This window comes from Cetorhinus maximus, chromosome 2 (genome assembly GCF_964194155.1).
Source record: "Cetorhinus maximus chromosome 2, sCetMax3.hap1.1, whole genome shotgun sequence".
Classification (NCBI taxonomy): domain Eukaryota; kingdom Metazoa; phylum Chordata; class Chondrichthyes; order Lamniformes; family Cetorhinidae; genus Cetorhinus; species Cetorhinus maximus.
In genome coordinates this window covers 62,668,763-62,681,742 of record NC_135880.1, presented here as the reverse complement: position 1 = coordinate 62,681,742, position 12,980 = coordinate 62,668,763, and the positions used below count along the sequence as shown (strand labels likewise).

Sequence of the window (12,980 nt, the reverse complement as noted above, 5' to 3'; positions counted from 1 at the left end):
AACAAGAATGGATACAAAATATTTAATTTAAGAGTTTACCTGAAGTATCTTTATTTTCCTTGAACCAAAAGCTACAGGCAGGTAATTGATTGATCTTTTCTCCTTTTGTGTTACAGTTGTCAAATTGACTTATCAGGCCTAAGTAAGGAACATACACACAAATTAGACATAGCCCTGTCAGAAGGAAAAGGCCACATAGTGCTTCTGGTCACTCTAACAGCATCTACTCCAGTCAATCTCTTGGATCTGTCTTTCTGCATGTTGGACAACAAGGAAGAACGCAGTGAAATAGCGGAAAAATATGTATGTATTATTAGTCTAATATTTGTAATAGTCATTAAAGTCAATTTTTATTATCAATTTAAAAATCTGGGTTTTTCAGCTATTATTAGTATACAAAAATGAGATAAATCAGCAGGAGAAAGGTAGGACAAACAAATCCAGAGCTCTCTGAATGAAAAAGGAGATTGAAGTTAAGATAAAGAAGAAAAAGTGCGCTTATGACATGTGTCAGGTAGAAAATACAATTGAGAACCAAGAGGAGTACAGAAGGTTCAGAAGGGAGGTGAAAAAGCATATTAGAAAAGCGAAGAGGGATTATGAGAAAAGACTGGCAGCCAACATAGAGGGGAATCCCAGAGTCTTCTTATTGTCTTCTATAAATAGTAAAATGGTGGTAAAAGGATGAGCCAGGCCGATTAGGGACCTAAAAGGGAATTTACACATGGACGAAGGGGCTGTGACTGAGGTACTAAATGAACACTTTGCATCCATCTTTACCAAGGAGGTAAATGCTAGCCAGGCCATGGTGACGGATGAGGCAACTCTGTCACTAGAAGGGTTCAAAATTTTTGGGAGGAAGTGTTGAATAGACTGTCGGTACTTAAAGTTGACAAGGCACCTGGACTGGATGAGATGCATCCAAGGATATTGAAGGAAGTGAGAGTAGAAATTGCAGGGGCACTAGCCATAATCTTTCAGTCTTCCCTAGACTCGGGTCGTGCCAGAGGACTGAAGAATTGCAAATGTTACACCCTTGTTCAAAAAAGGCTGTAAGGATAAGCCCAGCAATTATAGACCAGTCAGTTTAACATCAGTGGTGGGCAGGATTCTGGAAACAATTATTTGGGATAGAATTAGTAGTCACATGGAAAAATATGGGTTGATAAGGAAGAGCCAGCATGGATTTCTAAAGGGAAAATCTTGATTAACTAACTTGCTGGAATTTTTTGAAGAGGTAATAGAAAAGGTCACTGAGGGTAATGCTGTTGATGTAGCGTACATGGACTTTGAAAAGGCATTTGACACAGGGCCACACAATTAACTTGTGAGAAAAGTTATTGCTCATGGATTAAAAGGGGCAGTAGCAACATGATTACAAAATTGGCTGAAAAATGGGAAGCAGAGTTTTTTGGATACTTTTCAGGCTGGAGGAAGGTTTATAGTGGAGTTCTCCAGGGGTCAGTATTGGGACCCTTGCTTTTCCTGATATATATTAATGATCTGGATCTTGGTGTGCAGGGGACAATTTCAAAGTTTGCAGATGATACAAAGCTTGGGAGTGTTGTGAACTGCGAGGAGGATGATTTGGAGCTTCAAGAAGACATAGACAAGTTGTGGAGTGGGCAGATAGGTGGCAGATGAAGTTCAATACGGAGAAGTGTAAGGTGATGCATTGTTGTAGGAAAAACATGGAGAGACAATATAAAATAAGGGATGCAATTTTGAAGGGGGTGCAGGAGCAGAAATACTTGGGTGTATATGTGCATAGATCATTGAAAGTGTTAGGACAGGTGGAGAGAGCAGTTAATAAAGCATATAGTACCCTGGGCTTTATTAATAGGGGCATAGAGTACAAGAGCAAGGAGGTTATGCTGAATTTATATAAGACACTCATTAGCCCTCAGCTGGAATATTGTGTACAGTTCTGGGCACCATATTATAGGAAGGATGTGAACACATTGGAGAGAGTGCAGAAGAGGTTTACGAGAATGGTTCCAGGGATGGGAAACTTCAGCTATCAGGATGGATTGGAGATGTTGGGACCGTTCTCCTTGGAGAGAAGAAGGCTAAGAGGAGACTTGATAGAGATGTTCAAAATCATGAGGGGGCTGGACAGAGTAGATAGGGAGAAGCTGTTCCCACTCGTAAAAGGATCAAGAACGAGAGGGCACAGATTTAAAGTGAATTGCAAAAGAAGCAAGTGTGACGTGAGAAAAAACTTTTTCACACAATGAGTGGCTTGGGTCTGGAATGCATTGCCTCGAAGTGTGGTGGAGGCAGATTCAATCGAGGCATTCAAGAGGACATTAGATGATTATTTGAACAGAAACAATGTGCAAGGGTACGGGGAAAAGGCAGTGCAAGGGCACTAGATCATAATGCTCATTTGGAGAACCGGTGCAGACATGATGGGCCGAATGGCCTCCGTCTGTGCTGTTAAGACTCTGTGATTCTGTGATTTTGTGGGTGAGGATTGATGCTCAAAAATACAAGTTCATGTTGAGAAAATTAGGTTTTACTTTTAATATTGCCAGAATACTAAGATAAAAAACAAGCAGTGGTCTTAAAAAAAGTGTATTCAGCTAAATACGAATGCACAAATATTTGCACAGCTCTGTTCCATCCATCAAGCTCTCATTAAACTTTGGACATACTTCTTGTTAAAATTAAAAGTAAAATTGGAGATCCTGTGGATAAAATCTGGTTCCCACCATAACTCTGGTGAGAGATTGACAGAACCCAAAAGGGATTACCTTAAACAACTCTTTTTAACCATTTACGATAAGAGGCTGGCACAGCCCCCATAGGATTTCATGACCCAATGTTTATTGTTTTTGCTCAAGCCACTTAACTGCCACTGTGATGACGAAATATTGAAAATTGCTGTAAGTTTCTGTCTTAATTTTAGTAAACCATGTTTTAGGGCAGAATTTAATGCCCTCCCCTTTTGGCGAATTTGGTGGTGGGGCATTTAATCAGGTGGGCGGGTGGTGGGCGGGGACCCCGCTGCCTTCTTGCCACCACCCCGATTAAGTGCATTAAGGCTTAGGCTGATAAGTGGCAAGTAACATTCACTCCACACAAGAGAGAATCTAACAATCTCCCCTTGGCATTCAATGGCACTGCCATAGCTGAATCCCCTAATATCAACATCCTGGAGTGGGGTTAGTTACCATTAATCAGAAACATAACTGGATTACCATATCATTACTGCAAGAGCAGGTCAAAGGCTGGGAATTCTACGGAGGGTAACTCACTACCTGACACTCCAAAGCCTGGCAACCATCTACAAGGCACAAGTTAGGAATTTGATGGATATTCTTCACTTGCCTGGATGAATGCAGCTCCAACAACATTCAAGAAGCTCGACACCATCCAGGACAAAGCAGCTCGCTTGATTGGCACCCTATCCACCACCTTCATCATTCACTTCCTCCACCATCAACGCACAGTGCCAGCAGTGTATGTCATCCACCAGATGCACTGCAGAAACTCACCAAGGCTCCTTCAACTACACCTTCCAAACCCACAACCTCTACCACCTCGAAGGACAAGGGCAGCAAATGCATGGGAACACCACCAGCTGCAAGTTTCCCTCCAAGCCACACCCTATCCAGATTTGGAACTATATCGTCATTCCTTCACTATTGCTGGGTCAAAATCTTGGAACTCCTTCCCTAACAGCACCACATAGATTGCAACAGTTCAAGAAGGTGGCTCACCACCACCTTCTCAAGGGAGGTTAAGGATGGGAAATATATCTTGACCCTGACAGCGCCTCCCCCACCATGTGAACGATACACGATAGCTGTTAGGCTGCCTATGTGAAAGGCTTCTGCTCACAGCGTTTGTTCAGTGAGACAGATTTCACTGCTTAACAGGTGATTTCCAACTTAAAAATCATTTCACCTACCTTGGCCTTAACGCACCTTGCTCTGCATTTCCCTGCTGTCAGTCTTCATTGCAGCATGGGAACAGCTTATTCCACTCTGCCTAGGCCTTTTAATGAAGAACAACGGAAGCCGCACCAGCAACGCCAACAGCACCAGCTGCCTTTTCCTAAGGCATATGCTGTTCCACAGGGCAAAGAGGATGGGTACAGACATCCAGCTCCAAGATGGCGATACCCCCAACACTTGACCTACAGGCTGAGAATCAGCTCTCTCTACATATCTGAGCACCAGTACTTCAGGAGGCTCAACCTTTCACTGTAGGTCACTGCTGACATCTGCAGCCTCCTGCTGCAAGATCTCCTTCACATGGGTATGATGGGCACATATTGTCAATGGTGATCAAAATAGCTATCACTGGAGGACCACCCCTGGTTCTTTGACTCTCTCTGAATTTGTACGCTTTCCCCTGCAAGGAAAGAAAGCAGAGAGTTATGAGTGTGAGAAATTGATTTTATGGAGAGTAATTGTGAGGATAACTGTGAGGTGGGTGTGAGATGTAAATAAGGTGAGGGTGAGTATGAACCTTGGCTATTCAGATGAAAATGTGAGAAGGTGTCTGGAGAGGAAGGAGTGAGTGCAGCTGCGAGGAGTGTTGTATGGGAGGAGTGTTGTGAGGGGTGTTGTGAGAAGTGTTGTATGGGAGGATGTTGGGGAAGGTGAAAGTGTGGAGATTGGAGCCTGAACATGTTTTGCCACACACATTTTCCGCCCTCTTGAGATCCTGGATCCTCTTTGGGCACTCTATCCAGATTCAAGAGGACACATTCCTTCTGCTCACATCCTTGGCCACTTCCATACCCACCTGCTTGGTCTGAGAGGCTGGCCTCTTCTTCCCATCTGCTGGAAGCAACAGTTCACTTCAGGCCCTCATTTTTTTTATTCATTCATAGGATGTGGGTGTTGCTGGCTAGGCCAGCATTTATTGCCCATTCCTAATTCCCCTTGAGAAAGTGGTGGTGAGCTGCCTCCTTAAACCGTTGCAGTCCATGTGCTCCAAGAAGTCACTCACCACCACCTTCTCAAGCGCAATTTAGGATGGGCAATAAATGCTGGCCTAGCCAGCGACATCCACATCCCATGAAAGAATAAAAAAATCTCACAGCAGAATTTCCAGGGAAGAGGCAGAGATTTTGAGGGGGCAGAGGTGTGAAAGGCAGGTAGTGGTGGTGGCTGGGAGGCCACCATCCCATATTTCCTTTCCATTCCTGTGGTTGCTTCATGTAGCGATGTAAAATTCAGCAACACTGACGTAATCCTGCCCACAACTCTAAGAAGCAGGCTGCTAATGCCTTGGCTGAGTTAAAGAGATTCAGCAAAGCTCACAGATAAAACCAAATGGATACCCAAGCTACCGCTGCCTGCACCCCCATCCCTCTCCGCTGTGAGGGGATCTATTATGTCCTCCTCATAGCTTACTTTCCTACCGCAATATGATCCTTCCCTCTTACTTCACTAAAAATGAACGTGTGCAACAGCATAAAATTCAAATAGCTTTATGTCTAGAGATGTGCCGACCTTGCATTGGTGACATTCGGCAAAAATGTTAAGCATGGGTTGTATGTGTTAATATCATGGAAGTGTTGTAGTGAAATTCAGCACTTGATTTTTGGTTGGGAAACAAAGGCAATTTCGGGAAGGATCTCAAATTCATGGGGAAATAAGATTTACAATTCCCTAGCCAAACAAAACCTGGATAATTTCAGAGGAAACCAGCAAAAACAGATTTGTGTGCTTCTCTAAAAATCTGTAATGAACCAGTGGCTATTATGTCAATATATATGGATTATACCGTAAAAATTGTTTAAATATCTGAACTGTGGTACTTTTCAAGCCCTAGATGAGTATACAGGGTAGTAATAGTGGAGGATTTCAACTTCCCCAACATTAATTGGGTTAGTCATAGTGTGATAGGTTTAGAGGGAGCGGAATTCTTAAAATGCATCCAGGAGGGCTTTTTAAGCCAGTAAGTAGAAGGTCCTACAAGAGAGGGGGCAGTCCTGGACTTAATTTTAGGGAATGAAGCCGGGCAAGTGGTAGAGGTTTCAGTGGGGGAGCATTTTGCAGATAGTGATCATAAGTCCGTTAGATTCAAGGTTGTTATGGAAAAGGACAAGGATGGGCCAGAAATCAGAGTTCTAAATTGGGGGAAGGCCGATTTTAATAAGATCAGAAATGATTTGGCTAGAGTGGATTGGGAGCAGCTACTTTTAGGTAAATCTGCGTCAGAGCATTGGGACTCATTCAAGAAGGAAATAGGGAGAGTACAGGGCCATCATATTCCAGTAAAGATAAAGGGTGGGACCAACAAATCCAGGGAACCCTGGATGTCGAGGGATATACAGGATTGGATAAAGAGAAAAAGAGGGGCTGATGGCATATACCGAGGGCTCAAAACAGTAGAAGCCCTGGAGGAGTATAGAATGTGTAGGGGGAACTTATGAAGGAAATTAGGAGAGCAAAAAGGGGGGCATGAAAAAACATTGGCAGGTAAAATAAAGGAAAATCCGAAGTTATTTTACAAGTACATTAAGAGTAAGAGGATAACTAGGGAAAGAGTAGGGCCCATTAAGGACCACAGTGGTAATTTGTGTGTGGAGCTGGAAGACATAGGTAGGGTTCTAAATGAATACTTTGTGTCGGTGTTCACAAGTGAGAGGGATGACGTGGGTATGGAAATCAGGCAGAAGGACTGTGATATTATTAAAGAAATTAGCGTAGAAAGGGAGGAGGCTCTCATTGGTCTGGCAGACTTAAAAGTAGATAAATCTCCAGGCCTGGATGAAATGTATCCCAGGCTGTTGAGTGAGGCAAGGAAGGAGATAGCAGGGGTGCTGGCAATAATTTTCAATACCTCTCTGGCCACAGGAGAGGTGCCAGAGGACTGGAGGACAGTCAGTGTGGTGTTGTTATTCGAGAAGGGAGGAAGGGATAAACCAGGGAACTACAGGCCAGTCAGTCTGATCTCAGTGGGGAAACTATTGGAAGCAATTCTGAGGGACAGAATTAATCTACACTTGGAGAGGCAGGGATTAATCAAGGACAGTCAGCATGGTTTTGTCAAGGGGAGGTCTTGTCTGACCAATTTGATTGTATTTTTCAAAGATGTGACCAGGTGTGTAGATGAGGGAAATGCATTTGATGTAGTCAACTTGGACTTCAGCAAGGCTTTTGATAAGGTCCCACATGGGAGACTGATAACAAAGGTAAGATCCCATGGGATCCAAGGCAATTTGGCAAATTGGATGCAGAATTGGCTGAGTGGCAGGAAGCAGAGGGTGATGGTCGATGGGTGTTTTTGTGACTGGGTGCCTGTGTCCAGTGGGGTTCCACAGGAATCGGTGTTGGGTCCCTTACTGTCTGTGGTATATATAAACGATTTAGAGTTGAATGTAGGAGAGTTGATCAGTAAGTTCGCGGATGACACGAAAATTTGTGGGGTGGTAAATAGTGAGGAGGATAGCCTTAGATTACAGGAGGATATAGACAGGCTGGTCAGATGGGCTGATCAGTGGCAAATAGAATTTAATCCGGATAAATGTGAGCACTTGAGCAGGACAAACAAAGCATGGGAATACACGATGAATGGTCGGACCCTGGGAAGTACCAAGGATGAGAGGGACTTTGGTGTGCATGTCCACTGATCCCTTAAGGTAGCAGGACAGGTAGATAAGATGGTTAAGAAGGCATATGGGATACATACCTTTATTAGCCGAGGCATAGAAGATAAGAGCAGGGAGATTATGCTGGAACTGTATAAAATGCTGGTTAGGCCACAGCTAGAGTATTGCGTGCAGTTCTGGGAATCCGCATTATAGGAAGGATATGATTGCACTAGACAGAGTGCAGAGGAGATTTACCAAGATGGAGAGCTTTAGTTATGAGGAGAGATTGGATAGATTTGGGGTTATTTTCCCTGGAGCAGAGAAGATTGAGGGGGGGGACATGCTTGAGGTTTATAAAATTATGAGGGGCATAGATAGGGTAGACAGGAAGGAACTTTTCTCCTTGATGGAGGGATCAATAACCAGGGGCATAGATTTAAGGTAAGGTGCAGGAGGTTTAGAGGGGATGTGAGGAAGAATATTTTCACCCAGAGGGTGGTGGGAATCTGGAACTCACTACCTGAAAGGATGGTAGAGGCAGATACCCTCATAACATTGAAGAAGTATTTGGATATGCACCTGTGATGCCATGGCATACAAGGCTATGGGCCTGGTGCTGGAAAATGGGATTAGAATAGTTAGGAACTGACGGGAAGTTCATCTGTCCAGGATCAGAACAGGAAGATGCTTCATCTGTACAGAATCAGAACAGGAGGGTGATTCATTGGTATGGGATCAGAACAGGAGGGTGATTCATCTTTACAGGATCAGAACAGGAGGACAGTTTAGCTGTACAGGATTAGAACAGGAGGACAGTTTAGCTGTACAGGATCAGAACAGGAGGACAGTTTAGCTGTACAGGATTAGAACAGGAGGACAGTTCATCTGTAGAGGAATTTTTTTTTAAAAATTCATTCCCGGGATGTGGGCTTCATTGGCTGGGCCAGCATTTATTGCCCAAGAAGGATGAATCATCTGGTCAGGATCAGAACAGAATGATGGTTCATCTGTACAGGATCGGAACAGGAGGATGATTCATTTTACAGGATCAGAACAGGAGGACAGTTCATTTGTACCGCATAAGGGCAGGAGGACGATTCGTCTGTACAGGATCAGAACAGGAGGACAGTTCATTTGTACAGGATCAGAACAGGAGGACAGTTCATCTGTTCACAATCAGAACAGGAGGACAGTCAACTGTACAGGATCAGAACAGGAGAACAGTTCATCTGTACAGGATCAGAACAGGAGGACAGTTTAGCTATACAGGATTAGAACAGGAGGACAGTTTAGCTGTACAGGATCAGAACAGGAGGACAGTTTAGCTGTACAGGATTAGAACAGGAGGACAGTTCATCTGTAGAGGAATTTTTTTTAAAAATTCATTCCCAGGATGTGGGCTTCATTGGCTGGGCCAGCATTTATTGCCCAAGAAGGATGAATCATCTGGTCAGGATCAGAACAGAATGATGGTTCATCTGTACAGGATCGGAACAGGAGGATGATTCATTTTACAGGATCAGAATAGAAGGACAGTTCATCTCTTCAGGATCAGAATAGGAGGATGCTTCATCTGTACAAGCCAACTATGATACTTTAGCTTTGCTAGCCTACAAGATAGCAACATTGGAATTACGGGGGAAAAATAAACCAAGTTTCATGCAGTTTGCCTTTTACTGTCGTATTATTCACGTGATTCAACAATTAATGAATTGTCTGATCATTGTAATCTATCACTATCAATTCATCTGAAACAGACCCAGAAATGAGACAACGAAAACCTTCCAATGATATCAATAAACCATAGGGCAGAATTTTGCCCCCATCAGGTGGAAAGCTTAGGAGCGAGTGTATGGAGGCATGCCTCCGATCGGCGCCCCCAATTGGGGGCACGCCTCCATTTTACTTGGGCAGGCCAATTAAGGCCCACCCAGTGTGACGTCCGCAAGGAAGTGCTATGCGTTCCCTGTGCGGGCGGGGGAGGAATCCCTAAACCGAGAGTGCGCTCTTTCGCGCATGTGCGCAAAAGTGAGCACTCATCTCCCTGAGGCTAAGTGCAGCTCTTCTACAGGCTTCTGTCTGAAAAAATTTAAAAAACAGAACAGATAAATTTCCGTGACATGCTCCCTCATGTGACACTGTCACATGAGTTGGGACATGTCCATCACTTTCATTGACACTTTTATGAAAAATTTTAAAACCTACATGAAACCTCATCCCGCCTGTGGATGAGGTTTCATGCTTTTTCTTAAGCTCGCCAGGGCTCCCGGCCTGCCCGCCAACCTTAAGGTTGGACTGGCAGGTCCATTAAGTACTTTAATTACTTTGTCAATGGCTTCAATTGGGGCGTTGACAGGTCGGTGGGCGCACAGCTGATTCTGTTGAGCCCCCGCCGGCCTGAAAACTGAAATGAGGCGGGGTGACATCGGGAGTTTACGCATTGGCGAGCGGGCCCCGCCCCCTGCTCGCCAACCAGGAAATCCTGGCCATAGATTCAGTCACTTGGTCCTCCCAAGCTTGCTACACTTACCATGTGCCATGTTGCAAATTACTGTACTCACACGGTGTTTTCCAAAATATTGTTTTCTGATTGAAATCTATCTAATTTGCATTTGAATGAATCTATAGTTTTGTTTAACATCAGGAAGGAGAAAAATCCACAATGCAAGTTAAGAGTGTGACTTTGTAGCAACTACCCACACCAAGAACTTGTTTATCTGAAGTCATGGGCCATGGTAGGGGTCCATCCACTGGCCGGAATGTTACGAGCAACCCTGTCTCGTCTGGTCATGGAAGCCCTCACCAGATTTCATGATCCTCAGGCAGTTAATTGGCTGCAGTTGGGGCTTCCGTCCCTTTGTGGAATGATGTCCCTCCTGCAAGATGAGGTTGGCGGCTGTTCAGCCCCAACTTCGCTACTAGGAGCAGTGACCACTGCTGGGACTGCAGCTAGCCCAAATGGGCCGCCATGTAGGAGGCCCTGGAGTGCAGATACATTTGTGGGGCTTGCCAGGGCCAGTCAGGCAGGCCCCGTCGAGGGGTGATGTCTCAGTCATGAGGGCAGTGGGGCGGAGTCTTTCAGACAAGTGGGCCTCACCACCTGTGGGCCCTCCAAGGGCCACAAGGTGCCCAATCAGGAGGGCCCCTCTTTTAAGCCTGCAGGGAAGCGAGCAGGATATATCTAATGGTCACTCCACATGGTGAAGTGCCCTCCTGCTGCTGGTAAAATACCAGGGGTGACAAGAAGAGGCCTTTAAGTGGCCCTTAATTGGCCACATAAGGGCCTCATTTGGCCTAAGGGTGGGCAGATTGTCCGCCATCCTCCTTGCCAATGGTAAAATGCCAGCAGCAGTGGGAAGGCAACAAACAAACCACCTCCCGCCAACCGACCCATGAGGCCCCATCCTTTAATTTACCTTCTAATAATTTGTGTTCTCCAAACCCGATCTCTTGCCCGCTAGTTCCACAATGGACTATAATAACTAGATTTTCCATGTCTGTCTCCAATATCTTTCAAACCAGTTCAATATGTCCCAAACACTGACACCAGATAGGCAACATACAATGTGGAACTTTCAATCCTGCTTAAGAAGGATGTTATCTGATGCCCTCTTTCATGGCTGGGTTTTCGGGGGTAGGGTGGGCGGTGTGGGATGGAAGGATGTATGGCCGGGGTTTTACTAGCCAATGGGAGATGGACTGGGAGGCAGGAGGGGTGGTTAAAAAGGCAGCAGAAGGTGTTGAGAGGGAAGCCCGATATCTTCCCGCCACCACAGGATATTTCCAAAGATGTGAATGGAAGTGCCATGGAGGCAGGCAGCCAATTAATTCAATTAATTGGCCTTTTAATGGCAATTTTACCATGATGCCAGAATTTTATTGGCCTTGAACTGCACCCCCCCCCACCCCCCCAACCCTGCCTGCTGGGGAGACCACCTGGTACATTGAGCCAGTCTGCCAGTGGCTTTCCAGAAGGGAACTTCCTTCCTGAAGGCTTCATGTCCATGGAGGCCTTCCTGAGGGCAATGGCCAACCCTGTGGCTCCGACACCAACTTTGGAGGGTTCATCCCTCCGATTGTCAGGGCCTGCCTGCTGGGCCACAGCATATTAAAAAAAAATTCTTACCAGCCCTTCGAGGATACCCCAATATGGAGTTGCCCCCTTCTCCTTCCTGCAGCCTAAGCAGCAGCCATTTCTATCAGTGGTGCTGCTGAGGCTACCAAGCCACCAGCCCTCTGTGCCGGTGGTATAGAGTTGATCTTCAGACAAATTTTCTTAGTGGAAACATTTGACTTTATTTACAAGACAGCAGTAGCAACTACTCGCGTTCATCAAACTCCGTAACTAAGAAGTAGCCTACTCTGTGGAGGTTCCCTGCACTGCTAACACATTGGTTTACACAGATCATGTGATCTTACATCACAGGATTATTCTTAAAGCTACAGCCCAAAATCTCCCAAAACTATAATTACTACATTCCTTCCCCTTTAACTTTTCTGTACATTTTGTATTTACAAGGATATTTATCTCATGACATTACAATATTTACACGGGCCATGAAATTACAATTTCAGTCTTTCAGGTGGTTTCCTGATCCGTGTGGAATGTCACAGCTCCACGACTTCCAATTCTGTTGTAGGAAACACATTCTCTGGAACTGCATAAACATCAAGTACCTCATTAGGCACTTGCAGTTCAGTGTATTCTACTCCGACAGAGACATCAGGCATGTCTGTCCTTGGTTCAGATCCTCAACAGGAACCAGTGGTTTTGTAATGGTTACAGGTGGGACAATATCTTGTTGTGATATCTCGCTTTTACTTAAATGACCCACATGCTTATGGGTGATCCGGCCCTCCACTTCCACGTGGTACGACAATGGTCCCGTCACTGAACTTACTTTACTAGGTAACCACTTTGGTCCTACACCAAAATTCTTTACATATACTGCTTCCCCAACAGTAATTTGTCTCTCAGGACTATGCAAATCATGAGTTGCTTTTTGGTTCCCTTGACTTGTCTCCACCTTCTCCTCCAAATTGGGAAGTATTAGGCTCAGTCTTGTCCGAAGACATCACCTCATTAGTAATTCTGCATCTGTTTTCTACATGTCTTCTTTCTACCACAGAATTTAGTCTCGGCCTTCTTTTTGACTTCACAGTCGGCCAGACTTCTCTCAGATGCAATCTCAACTTATCTTAGTTCAGTAGCTGAGCTACCCAAGACTTCGTTATCTGCTCACATCTTGGATAGTCCTAAGACTTTCGCTTTCAAAGCCTCTTTAGCTTCATTTAGCTGATTCTTCAGCTCTTCTGTTTCTTTCTTATATCTATTGGCTTCCTCCTGGAAACTTGAACATTGCTGCTTCTTCTCTGCCAGCTGGTTCTTCAGCTTGTTCAGAGTCAAAGTTTTCCTGTTTTT

At 44.9% G+C, this 12,980-nt stretch overlaps 1 protein-coding gene across 9 annotated transcripts in view; it reads left to right on the top strand.

Annotated features, from left to right (window-relative positions):
- The window catches only part of mctp1a (multiple C2 domains, transmembrane 1a), a 576,914-nt gene that overhangs the window by 223,582 nt on the left and 340,352 nt on the right, over positions 1-12,980 (top strand). For all 9 annotated transcript variants that reach the window (XR_013579823.1, XM_078565337.1, XM_078565331.1 and 6 more), the window contains one exon: positions 117-303. Coding sequence is in view for 8 of the 9 variants with exons in the window: in XM_078565337.1 (XP_078421463.1) it covers positions 117-303 (187 nt within the window). In the remaining variant the exon portion in view is untranslated. The remainder of the gene's footprint in view (positions 1-116; positions 304-12,980) is intronic.